The 13314-nt window shown below is 33.2% G+C and overlaps 2 protein-coding genes across 10 annotated transcripts in view; both read right to left on the reverse strand.

The window, feature by feature from the left end:
• Positions 1–2565: 2565 nt before the first annotated feature.
• Positions 2566–10877, reverse strand: LOC129788537 (protein numb). 9 transcript variants are annotated; one of them, XM_055824702.1, is made up of 5 exons: positions 7980–8270; positions 7582–7787; positions 4743–4951; positions 3946–4194; positions 2566–3878 (listed from the first exon to the last, which is right to left on the reverse strand). In XM_055824702.1, the coding sequence occupies exons 3-5, from the start codon at positions 4815–4817 to the stop codon at positions 2667–2669; spliced, it is 1536 nt and encodes a 511-aa protein (XP_055680677.1). In that variant the 5' UTR covers positions 4818–4951; positions 7582–7787; positions 7980–8270; the 3' UTR covers positions 2566–2666. The 9 variants fall into 9 exon arrangements, with proteins under 9 accessions (XP_055680677.1, XP_055680673.1, XP_055680674.1 ...); XM_055824698.1 differs by having other exon boundaries at positions 7885–8270; XM_055824699.1 differs by having other exon boundaries at positions 7653–7816; positions 7885–8270.
• Positions 10878–11010: 133 nt separating this feature from the next.
• The window catches only part of LOC129788540 (cytoplasmic dynein 2 light intermediate chain 1), a 38588-nt gene continuing 36284 nt past the window's right edge, over positions 11011–13314 (reverse strand). Inside the window, exons 2-4 of the mRNA XM_055824712.1 lie at positions 12659–12805; positions 11731–12592; positions 11011–11545 (exon numbers count right to left, since the gene is read on the reverse strand). Of these exons, the coding sequence (XP_055680687.1) occupies positions 11490–11545; positions 11731–12592; positions 12659–12784 (1044 nt within the window). The 5' untranslated portion in view covers positions 12785–12805 and the 3' untranslated portion in view covers positions 11011–11489. The remainder of the gene's footprint in view (positions 11546–11730; positions 12593–12658; positions 12806–13314) is intronic.

Consider the following 13314-nt stretch of genomic DNA (forward strand, 5'->3'; position numbering starts at 1 on the left):
TCGCTGTGGCCGTGTGGTGACCGCGTAGTGGCCGTCCACGTGGTTCGCGCACCGCTTGCGGATATATATTTGTTTCACTTTTCTATCCTTGTCTCCCTAATGCGTTTTGGGTCTGTCACCAAGTAATCTACTCTAATGTGTATGAAGAGTATAGGAATATGATGTTTACGTGCTTCTCTTTCACACAGAAATATCTCAACATAACTAGCGCCGCGGTGGTGGCTCAAAAAATTATTTTGGGAAATTTCCCAAAGTAGGAGCCACAGGGCGGCCACGAACCAAAAAAAAGGGGACCCCCTGTGACTATACATTTGTGGCTGATTAAAAAAAATTTTTTTTCTTTATATTTTAGATAAAATGATATTTATCAGTTGTTATCAACATACTAAAGATGCCCAGATATTTTATTTTCAAGAATAAGCTAAAAAACTGCTAATATTCCACATAAATTGTAAACGTCTCGTCCCCGCTGTGGCTGCTCTGGGACCCTCTCGTGACCGTTTTTACAAAAATGTTTAATTCTCTTAAAATTCTATACTTTTCCGATTGATATCGATTTTTAAGTAATCTCTATTTGAAATTATAAAGTTTCTGTTACATTAAATTGGTGTTAAATACATGAAATACGATTTTCAAGATTCATTGAATTCTGCATGGTCACAATTTGCAACCATTCGTGGGTCCCCTGTGGCCGCCAATTTCGGTCACGGCTAAAACTGAAAGAGCCACGAATTGGGACTGTCTGGTGGCGCTACTGTGGATCCCCGTAGCAGCCACAGGAGCCACAGCCACAAGAGGCTAGCTGGGCTATGATGTATTGCTTTTCCAAATATTAATTCCATGTCTAATTTTTATTTAATTGCACAAATAGCAGACGATGTAGTACCTAGCAAAATAAACATAAATGTTTTTTAAATAAACTGTTAAAGTGCTTTAAAAAAATTAAATTTAAGTACCTTTATTGAAAAAAAATTAGAAAAAGGATTTGGATGGATTGGTATAAGGTATAAGTACTCAATTTCTTTACGAAGGTACCCTAACCAACTAATAATTTCTGTTAAAAGTGAATTTAATATGGATGTTTTGGAAATACATAGCAGTGGTGCCATTAAAAACATTAATCACAGTTTAAAGTTATAATCCATTATATCCCCTTGTATGACGATAAGAAATATTTTTAGCTGCTTTTATTTTTTTTTTCTAGAAAAGATATTTCTAACATTCCATATTGGTTAGAAAAGAAAAGTCTAATTTGCTCAAAGCTTTTGGAATGTTTTTAATTATTAATATTTTGATATATTTTGTAGGTACGTGTATGTATATGAATGCCCCTAAAATACTTTTTCTTTTCTTTAATTAATTCGAAAGGAGGGAGAGGGTGTGGTCTAATAGGTATACACATTTATTTAATTTATATTTATTTACATACCAAACTATTTTATTTAATTTTTTTTTAATCTTCACTTGCGGCAGACATTAAATTGGTTAATTTATTGGGATAAACCGTAACAGCACCTTCAGCATTTTTATTTATATATAATTTTGTTGTTGTTGCTTTTCTATACCTATACACATACCATGTACATAAGAAGAAAGCGTGCAATTTGAGTATGTACTTGAGCTTTTAACTGATAATTTACTGAACACCTATGTATTATTTTGTGGTGGAAAAAATAAAATTATTTGATTTTTTTTCTCAGAAAAATATTATTCTTTCTGATTTTTCTTTCAAACAAAATTCTTAAACACATTTTAGGAGAATCTAAAATTGATTCAATGCTAAATTCTATTAGCCACATTCCTATAAAAGCAATGCCAGTTTTTTCTACTCACTCAGCATATAATACTCATATTGTTTGATTTTTTTAGTGATGTTTAAGTCATTCTTTTACTAATTTCAAGTGCACAGTATTTTCTTTTTTTTCTTACTATTTTGTAGTGACGTAAAACGTTTTTTTTGTATCTATTCCTATATAAATCTTTTTCTTTTTCTTTTACATCTTCTATATAGATTTTCCTAAAAGTTGTTGTTTGATATGGTTTTGGAATAGTAGGTACACTACCCTCAAAAAGTTTCCGGGCAAACAAAAATGAAGTATTTTGAAGGAAAATTTCAAGTTGCTATATCTCCGGCTGTGGTCAACCGATTTCCGAAAATTTATTAGTTTTGGAAAGGTTTTTTAATTCCTTTTCCAAATCTGGTAAATTTTTGAAAATCGTTTGACCACAGCCGGAGATATAGCCACTTGAAGTTTTCCTTCAAGAATACCTCATTTTTGCTTACCCGGAAACTTTTTGAGGGTAGTGTAGGTATAGTAGGTATATAGTAGGGGAGGGCGGGGCTAATAAAGTCACATAAGGGTTTGGAAAAAGCTTAAAATATCATATTTCCTAGCTAGATAGAACAAAATGATCTGAGAAAGAGTTGTAGGGCAGTAAATTTCCTAAAGAAATGAGCTATACATTTCGCTTTATCTATTTGGGAAATATAATATTTTGAGCTTTTTCTAAACCCTTAAGTGACTTTTTTAACCCCGCTCTCCCCTATATAGGTAAAATCCCCAATTTGTGAAACACGGTGGAATTATATTTCATAATCATTTGTGTAAGTAAGTACAAGAAGATGGGGCATCAAGTAAAGAAGAGGGAGGGATTAATTAATTTGTCTATAGTTGGACTTGAAAAGATTCAGCGGGTGGTTTGGGTGGTGATATGAAAGGATTCGTATTGTGCCCTGACTCAGTTTTAACAATTGGTGCCACCCATTCAGCATCAAATGGATCTGCAGCACTACTGAGAGACTTTGTGCGTGCATGAAGTGGCGGAGCTCTTCGTGGGATTGGTGGAGATGGATTTTGTGCCACCTGCCCTAACCACTGGTCAGCATTCGGTAAGTTATGCGCAGCTTCAATGGGTACAACTTTTGTTGGTGACGGCAATGAAGCAGCTACGGGTGAGCGGCTAGTTGCTGGTGGCTGAGAATATGCCGTGGGTGATGTGGGAGACACCACAGAGGGGCTAGTGGATGCGATCTTTCCGCCACTTATACCTACAGCTCCCTCTGGACTAGTGGGGGCTGAATTGAGAAGTACAGCTGCACTATTGGGGTCTTTTGCTGTATTTGCAAAGTCTAGATCTAGATCATCACTCTTAGCGAGAAAATTCAATTCTTGACTCATTTCCTGGCATAGCTGACTAACTGTATCCAATCCTGTGATTTGATGCGGTGACACCTCCGGGATTGGTGAGACAGATCTCTGTGATTGTGGTGTGGCAAGATCAAGGAAGGCCCGTTGGCGTTCAGCATTGGACGGAAGATCATTTATGCGTAACGACATTTGGCGTTTGAATGGAGACCCACTGCCTAAATTGCTGAATCCCCGAAAACTACCTTGACGCTCCAACATTGATGGCGTAGCGTGTGGCCTTTCAATTGCAAATGGATTGAAGGGTTTCGGCTGTGGTGCAACTGTTGCCATTGGTGCTGTACCCTCAGCCAAACGTTCAGTGAGACTTTGCTGTCGAAAAGATCCGCTGCGCGTGAATGTTGAATTCTTGAGATCAAATGTCATCGTCACACCGCATTCCTTATCACGTCGTTGCTTCCTTTCCAAGCAAACGGCAAATGCACACCCCACAGCATGCGATAGGCGCTCCCCGGAATCCTTGCTTGCCAAGAATCCATGGCACATCCAACGCCGTGTTGTCCCATCGCGACAAATGTAGCTGAAACCACGCTCGTGATTTCTATCTGGAGCACAAAAACTCACTTTCTCAATTGTCTGATCAACAATTAATCCCTTTGTTTCATCATCAACCACACGAAGTCCATCACCGCTCACATGAAGCAACCCACGAACAGGCCGACGTCTGGAATTCTAAAAGGACAAATAGATTTCTTTTTTACTAAAAGGTAATGAAAGAAGTTTTGTAAAAAAAAATTACCCTGAGAACTTTAAGGGCTTCCTCGCAAACTTGCATCCCACGTGACTCGTAGACTTCGACACAACCCAAGTATTTAACTGCAAATGAACATGTTGCAGATCTAACAGCTGCCTCATCTGCTTGCCATTGATGTGGTTTAGATGATTCTGGTACACGTTCTTTTCGCCTACGAAAAGAATCACGAAAAGATCGCCTTAAACGATCCATTTTCCGGGGTGATTTTTTACTTTGACGAATTGATGCTGATTTCTGTGAATAAAAAAAAATAAAGAATAAACAAATGAATTAAAAAAAAAATCTCTATCTCTTTAAAAAATCAATGTCATGGTATTTATTTCTTGAAAAAAAAAATAAAGATACTAGAACAAAAATTATTAGAACAAGGTAACAAAAAGAAAATCAGAGCGCAGAAAAATCTCCTTCAACCTTACATAGTTTAACCTACTGTCTAATTCGATAATTAGCATTAAAAGTCATGCTATATAAGGTGTCAGGGGTGTTGCTTTCGATATGTATGTACGCAACAGTATTCAATAGACGACGTCACAATTCTTCAATTTTCATTTTCTCCCGAAAATGAATGAATCAACAAGGGGAAAGTAATCGAGGTAAATAAAATACCTGTCCATTTATCATTTTGAATGAAAATCCATAAAAATTATTACTAGAAGAACGTGCATACAGGTTGTATACAAAGTATGATTACATTATATATTTCTTATAGATTATGTATCATTTTTTAAAATATATTTCCCCAATCTTAGGAGAGAGAGAGAGAGAGAAAAAAAAACACAAACCGCATCTCCAAAAGTGCCTCTTGTAAAACCGCCTCGATCCAGTGGTTCGTGATGTGATGATGATGAGTTTCCCATTGTGACAAGAATAGCGTTTCCTTCGCACTTTGCCAATTAACACACTTTTTTCTTTAATTCTTCTGTGATTTCGTCTTTTTTTACTTATTTACTTCAGTTAATTTTCACGATGAAAATTTCACTTTTTTTCTTATCTAAAAAAATGAATTATAGCTTTTTGCTAATTATATACTGCAGCAAATCTTACTTTGAATATGGCACTCAAATTAAATTATCTTCTGTCCATTTGCAAAGAAATTTATACAACGACGACGACAAATTGTTAATCTTTGTGGGTGGTTAAAGATATTAAATGATGATGATTGAATTAAACGTACAAATATGCAATAGAAATTCATTTGAAAGATTAAATGCATTTAACATGAACGTTTTGTTTACTTAAATTATTAAATAATAATTGAAATTATTTTTTTTTTGCTGCGATATTATGTAGTTTATTTATTTCGCAAAAATAACATTAATTTTACCTTGAATTTTGATATAAAAATGGTCTATTTTTGTATCGTAATATGTACCTACTTATACTATGTGTAGATTTATATAGTAATTTCCTCAACATTTCTCATTATACTTAATGGTTCAATATACGCCCCAAATCAAGAAATGTTGACCTACGAGGAAATACATACAAAATAATAAATTCCTGAATATTTTTTTATCATATAAAAAGAATATTGGCCTAATAAGAAAAAGAATTTCTTCTGATTTAGACAGAGCACAAGATTCCCAAGAGAAGCAATTGAGAGACTAGAGATGATATACAAAAAACATTCAAAATAAACCCTACAACATGTCACAGAGATCATGAACTTATTTAAAGACGTTAGAATCTCAGGCTTTTATTAATTAATTAAATTAATTTGATAAATTGAACAGACTGTGCATGACCAATAAACTTTAACCACAATCACAATGCTGCAATGTGCATACAACATTATTAATTTGTTTCTTCGAACAAATACTTTGCAATGAATCATGGGAAATGCAGGTAGTAAAGTTATTTTATTATTTTACAAATATATTCTTTCTAGAAATTTTTTTTTCTTTAAAAATTTTAAGTTTAAATTTGATTTCGTAACTATTTTTCATTTTTCAGCCGTCTCTGTGGTACCACAAGGGCTGTATTTAAAAAGAGGCATGCAGCCTAGAGCAGATGGTCAGAAGGAGAACATCTTGCATTCATTATTCACACGTGGCTCACATTGCTTAAATGAAGAACATAAAAGTGAGCATACACTTATATTAAAAAAAAACATAATTTGACTTTCGGGTTTTGCAAAAGGAACAACATTACTTGAATACTTTCTTTTCATTATTAATTTTAGCCAGAATATTGGTGATTTGTTGAATATTCCTTAGTTCTTGTAGTCAATAAACTTTGGATGATGGAACATGGGTAAATAGTGTATTTTACCTAATTAATTATTCTCTCAAAGACATAAATTGCTTTAAAAAAGATTTCTGTTCTTTCTCCCCTGAAGAGATAATTTTTTTAAAATTGTCTAGAGCGTATTTAAATGTAATAAAATGTTGTATATATAGTACATTTGCTTTATCAACAACAGTCTCCTCATCTCATCACCAATTATGATGTGATATGAAAATTCCGTACTTTAATTACCTAACGAGACTTTATATTGTATCTGCATTCACTATCTATATTTATACAAAATCTTTGCACAGCCTTGTAGACACATGTACCTATATCTGAATAAAAATCAAGGTGGTGTAGAAGCTAAAGCTTACCCGAATTATTAATTAAAACGTTAAAGCTACATTTTATTTTTTTTTAAATGTATATTCCTACATTTTAAGGAATCTTCTGTTTAATTTATTGCTATGTACAATGCTCTTTATTTTCTTATAAATCTCTTTTATACAAAACGTTTGTCGAGATTGGAATTTAATCTTGACTCCGGTAAATGAATTTTATCTGACTTAAGCTCCTGTTTTTCAATTTGAATAAAAATGTACATATAAAATTTTCTAACCCGGACGTAAAAATATTTCTAATGAAAAGTAATATTTTATTGAATTTAACCTAGTTATACCCAAGAAATTTTTGAAATTTTCGATGAGAAAGTTAATTTTTTTTATTAAAGTTCTCAAAATCTCGCGAAAAAAATCTTAAAACCCTCCCCTAACCGAATCCTTTTGAAGTAAATGAAAATAAAAAACTTTTTTGCCATTTTTATGAATTCAAAGTCAACAAAGAAAAAAGAAAATTCAGCGAACGTACTGAATGGATAAATATGGGTTAAGCATAAATAAAAGAATCAAAAGTAAAATTTCTTGTTTATTTTTTAAATTTCCAAACTTTAGTAGATACATCTTGTCTGCAAAATAAACCGTGATTTCTTCTGAGTGTTGAGCACACTAAAAGGAACAACGAGTCATGTGACTTTCTCATATAAAGGTATGCAAGTTAAGGAAATTTTCACTCTTCATTAGGAAATGTGAGTTTTTTTTTGTTGAAAATTTAAACTAAATCTTGGGGAACAATGTACTGAAATAATAATAGAAAAGTTAATATTCATTTAAAAGATTTATATTTTTACACTGAAAAAAAAACTGTTCAGTGTGTAGATATTCCAAAAAAAATCAAGATTTGTGAGTGGGAGAGACGTATAGGTATATATTTTAACATACACATATTAAAATGGCACAAAAATTGCAAAAGTCAGGTGTGAATTTACCACTTTGTTGGACTCTAATGAATTTCTATTGCATATAGGTATTTTATCGTATTGGAATTTTATAAAACCTTCTTTTATATTCTTTGAAATTAAATTAGGTAGTAAAATCACATTTTTTTAAGGTAGAATTTAACCCTACTTAACAGAATTTCTGAGTCACCATATTAAATTCGGGGCGTTTTTAATACACCTTTGTTTTCTCTTTCACACCATTCGTAATTCACTCTTTTTCTCCTTCTTTTCTCGCTTTTCCTTTGTATGGGAAACTCGCTGCCTATATGGAACACATACACACAAAATATGCTTTTGCACTGTGAATTAGTAATTTCACATTTTAAAGGTAAGACTAAAGGTAAAAAAAATGTTCTCACTTCTTTTTTTTTCTACTTTGTCTTGTAAAATAAAATGCCAGAGATTAAGTACATAAAATATGTTGCACTAAATAGCAAAAAAAAATAGTATTCACATTGAAAAGTAATTTTCTTTTGTAACACCGTAAGCACCCCACGCCAATTTCAAGAAGAGATTCAATGGAAGGGAAGTCTTGCACAGAGAAACAAAAATGACGATTGATGCCACAAGAACTATGTATGTCCGAGAGATAACTATAAAAGTATATTTTGTAAAAAAAAAGATTCACTTAAGGAGGTGAGTTGGAAAAAAAGAATAAAGGCATTTCGGGGAATTTTTTAATGCTAACCGAGGCCAAGAGACCTGTAAACCAGTAACGGTTGCCGCCGAATAACTAACTAAAATACCCAGAGTCTTCCCAACCAAATACAGTCGACAAACTTAAGTTTTTTTTGTTGTGTAAAATGCCACATCCACAGCAGATGCGCATGTGTCAGTAATTTAAGGTAAGTAAGTGTAAGTAAGTTCACACAGAAAATTAAACAACATTATGTATTCCCTCAATACATACGGCCATAGAAAAGGTGTGCAGAGTGGTAAAAAAAATGGAATAGGGAAAGAAAAGAAGTAGTATATAGCCTGTAACGTATCAATGCACATATAGTATGTACAGCATATAAATTACACACAGGTAATAATTCTTATTATTTGTAAAACGTTCAACTCAATAATATAGGCAGCAACAGTAGTTTGATAGAAAGAGACAAACTACATACGCACACGTATAGGAAATTATATACGTATACACACGATATGCACACACATTTACCCCTCGAGATCGGAATAAGAAGAAGAAAAGTTAACGTAATTTCCCACAGTCAGCAATTCTCTATGTATAATATCTTGTATATTATATATAAAGCATGTTCGTTCATAGAGTGAGAAAACGATGTGTATATATAGCAATGGTAGCGATATATGTATAATTTGCGTATACACATCCTATGCTCTCCTCCTCACCATTAAAAGACGAATTCCATTGAATTTACACAATCCATGTTTAAAAAAATAATATTTTTTCATGCTACGAAAAACAAAATTCCCAATCTTCCCAATATTTCCTTAAACTTGTTTTTTTTTTAAATAAATACTTTACTTCTACGACGTCGAAGTTGTAAGGAGTTCTTATGGAATTTTGATCAATGAAATGCATAAATGTTGATGTAGGTAATGAAACAAGTAAGAATTGTAAGTAGTATGGTAGTACAGACTTTTACCAATCGTGTTAAAAGTAAATTCACTGCTAAAAATTTACACAGTCTTCAAAGCATTGAGTAACCCTAATACATAGTGCTACATATACTCATACACTATATAGGGTACACCATAAAATATCCAAGTTATTTCCCCTTTTAATAAAATGAATCGTGAGAATTTTTTATTAAATAATACATAGGGGAGTCCAGGGTAAAAAAAAGTCAATTTGCACAAATCCTTATCTACAAAATTCCCCAACGGAAAAAAAACCTCGATAGGTCATTCTTATAGGAAATTTCCTGGCCTACAACTTTGTCTCAGATTACCTTTCTCTATTTTCCCAGGAAATATGAGTTTTCCAGCCTTTCCTGAACACTTCCGCTTCTGACTTTTTTTTAAACTCGGCGGGTAAATATAGTCACCAGCGGGGTAAATAAAGTCGGTGGAATTTTCCGAGATTTCCAAGGATTTTCCATCTGAGAGATTGATACTAGTCTATAGCTAAACTTCTCACCTTTTGATCCGCTACAAGGAATTTCAGGTTACTGGTAACTTGGGAGAAATTGGCATTTGAAAATTTTCAACTGCCTTTTATTACCTCGGTCTCCCCTACATATAAATTATGAATATAGTGATTTTGCGGTGGATGTGACGGATCTTAAATAAAATGTAACTGCATAGTAAAAGAGATAATAAAAGAAATCATACGAAAGAGGATAAAGATGCGAAAATATTTTATTTAATCCACAATTTTTTTTAAATTATTTTCCCAAGATGATGGGTATTAGAAAATATTTTTTTTAATTCTCAGGATTCTCTGAGAAAAATTAAAAAGAATTCAGGAGATTTGCTGCATCTTGGGGAAGAATTTCGGATATTTTTCTTACATTAACGAGTGTAGGAAGTAAACAAAAAAGTTCTTTTAAAACTAAATAAAAATAATAATTTTTTTTCTTATTTTTCGGTAATTGTTGCATTAGTCAAAGAAATTACACCCAGATCTCTTTTGGGTAGTAGGTAACCTCTCTGTATTATTTATTTCTTTCATGCAATAATGTCTTTCGTAATAAAATGAAATTTTTTCGTTTGTGGGATAATTGGTAAAATTTTATTTTCTGTGGATGCAAGAAATTGTTACCTCTATTCATAAAAAATATGTTTGCAAACTCACAACATGTGTAGGTTCTTTTCATCTCCATTTCGCCTTCATGTGTGTGATTTTTTTCGAACATGACTGTACTCCCGAGTGATAACTTATACTAAATTTTTCTCTTTAGAATTTTCTTCTAATATATGTTATGTATATATTCTCTAAGAAAGATTGTATATATACCAATATGTATGTAATGGTTTACAAAGAATAACTTCTTACACGAATTAAAAGAAAAAAAAGGAAATAATTTAATATTTTATACAACATGCTTCGAAAACTCGCGCAATAAAGGAGGGATCCTTGTTATGTTTAGCATTGTAGGTAGTATGTACTTTAAAGAAAACCTTCCTATAAACTTGCGCTTGTAGAAAAATAGTGACAAGGTCATAAATATGTTGCAAAATATTTTTTTCTCCTCTTTAATAGTTCTTTAAGCATTTTGACTTCTTGAACTATTAATTAGGAGGAGATTTGCAAAAAGTTCATTGGTATGAAAGAATCGGTCAACTCACCTTTACAATTTGCTGTCAATGATGAAGCGATGAAAAGATATCCTGTGAACACCATTCGTAATCTAATCACCATAAAATTTTCCTCAATTTACACTGATCACTGGTGGATGGTTTGGGCTTTTCTCCTTTACTTTTTCATCATCATCATCAACCCTCTGTCGTTTATTTGAGCCCTTTTAGCACACAACACTCCTCCTCTAAAAGAGATCTACGTGTGGAGACTTTTTCTTTTCTTAAAGGAAAATTGCATAACAAGCTCCACTGCACCTTGGTATATAGCAATCAGGCGGAAGAACTTTGTTGAGGTGATATTGGGTGATGTATGGTGCTAAAATATATATAATATTTAACGAAATTGACACACATTCTCACTAAATCATCCCCTTTGTAGCGTATCACTGAACACTTTGGATTTTGCCGATTTCACATTTTGTGTACCACAAGATTCATTGAATGAAAGTGAAATACCATCCATAGTTCCAATCGAAGTCTCAGGTTGAACCATAAACTTCACCCAACTCCCACTAATTCTCTCTGCTCTCTCTCTCTCCTCGCTTGCTCTCTCTGCAATTCTTCTGCTGCCCCCGGCATGAACATAATTGTCTCGTCTACTCCCACGGAAAATCCATATGGTGGGTATCTCAAATTTTATATGAGAGAGAGAGAAAAACCACCGAAAAAAAAAATAAAACAGTGGGAGATCCTATAAGAAAGTCGCCAAAATGCGCAAGTCCATGCACACGTATAGGGTGATGATGGCTGAAATGATGGGTTTTGAAAGGGCCATGAAAATGTTAAAGAATAAAGTAAAATAAAAATTATAATGAATTAAGAATAGAAAAAAATATTTAAGACTAAGCAAAACAACAAAAATAGTATTTTATTTAATCTTTATTTATTATTTAGTTTTTATATTGAATTTCAGTGAATTTTTTCGAACATACCTGTTATACTGGAGTGCTTTTGGAGAGTGTGAATTTCTTCATTTTTATGCGCTCTAATCTCATCAATAGCTGCCTCCCGGAATCCAGCATCATTTGCAGGATCCGGAGGAAGTGGAAGTGAATGTTGATCCTCCTGGGTTATTTTGGCAGAATAAAAAGCTCCAATTCCTTCAAGATTTTCCGGTGTTGTACCAATTTTATCCCACGAATCTTTCCCAAAAGATACGGATAGTGGGCCATTGTAGTCAACATGGAGATTCCTTATTGGATTCCCTGGACTACCGAAGCCACAATGATTGAAAATATCCCTCAGAGTCTTTCCCATTGAATTATTCTGGTTTGTGTAGAAGAAAACTGATGCTCCTACGAGATGTGCAGTAGCACGCAAACAGCGACACACCTGCTTCTTTATTTCAGGATCTCTATCCTGAAATAAATCATACTTCCCACCAATAATGTACATTGGTATGGGAAAGACATCCAAAGTGGCAACATCTGCATGATCTAATACGGCATATTGTTCTTCCAACATTTTCCGCATTAGCTCGATGCTCTCAGTTGATTTCATCTGAAAGACTTTTTTGAGGCACTGAAGAATTGTCATGAGATCATTCCAGAGTCTCTGTGGTTGAGAGAGGTCCACCATGATAATTACAGACATATTTTCAAAGCCATGCGATCTAAAAGGAATCTCAAGGAGTTGCTCTGAATTCACAATTGTTCCCAATTCCCACACATGACAAATCTGCTTCTGTACACCCTGACCAGGACTTGAGCGTCTCCCATAGGAATATTCCAAAGCAAGCGTTGACTTGGGACCTTCCTCTCGGTCTAGATAACGATTAATGATTGTTGATTTTCCCTAAAAAATAATGAAAAAGCATGAAAATTCAAAGAAAAATCAATCTTTCTTGCCTTCTTAACTTACAACATTTTGACTTCCAATGATGAAGATGCATCTCTCTCGTGGTCCATTGAGACTTATTTGATTTTGAACTTGCTCCTCTGCCAATTTAATGGCTATTTCTTGCATTGTTTCTCTTTGCTTTTCCATGCTTGTATTGCCTTCTTTTAGCTGTGATTTTTAAAGAGATAATTATTCGTATTTATTTGGTTTTTTACGTTTCTATGGTTTCTCAAACACGATAACTTTTAGTTTACGTATGTGTGTTGTTATCTAACACCTGTACTTTTGCAATTACCTATATAGGTGGCAAAATTGTAGTTTTTATGAAATTTTGATTTTTCTTTTCGTTTAAACTACTTTCGTCAAAATGAAGAAAAAATCATTAAACCATGGTAAATGAATAAAATCAAGGGGAGTTTATCTGAAAGAAATTATTCGGATCTTCGGAAATATTCGTACTATTCACTAATATTCGGATGATTCTTAAAGGTAAAATAAATATTAGCACAGTCCACATATTACCTGGATTGTGATATTAGTCTAAAAGCCTAAAAATGGTTAATTCAAGCATAAAGAGACTTAAATCAAGCCGAAAAGTAGTAAATTCTACCCTAAAAAAGACTAAATTCAATCTAAAAAATATTTAGTTTTCAGTCCTAAAATAGCACAGATTGAGG

This window comes from Lutzomyia longipalpis, chromosome 2 (genome assembly GCF_024334085.1).
Source record: "Lutzomyia longipalpis isolate SR_M1_2022 chromosome 2, ASM2433408v1".
Taxonomy (NCBI): Eukaryota; Metazoa; Arthropoda; class Insecta; order Diptera; family Psychodidae; genus Lutzomyia; species Lutzomyia longipalpis.

Excerpts from the sequence above, each read along its gene's own strand:
- LOC129788537 (XM_055824702.1), bottom strand. The coding sequence starts at position 4,817 with ATGGGAAACTCATCATCATCACATCACGAACCACTGGATCGAGGCGGT. Across the intron at positions 4,195-4,742 it reads GAGGCACTTTTGGAGATGCG|AAATCAGCATCAATTCGTCA; the intron begins GTTTGTGTTTTT and ends TTTTATTCACAG. Across the intron at positions 3,879-3,945 it reads AAGCCCTTAAAGTTCTCAGG|AATTCCAGACGTCGGCCTGT; the intron begins GTAATTTTTTTT and ends TTGTCCTTTTAG.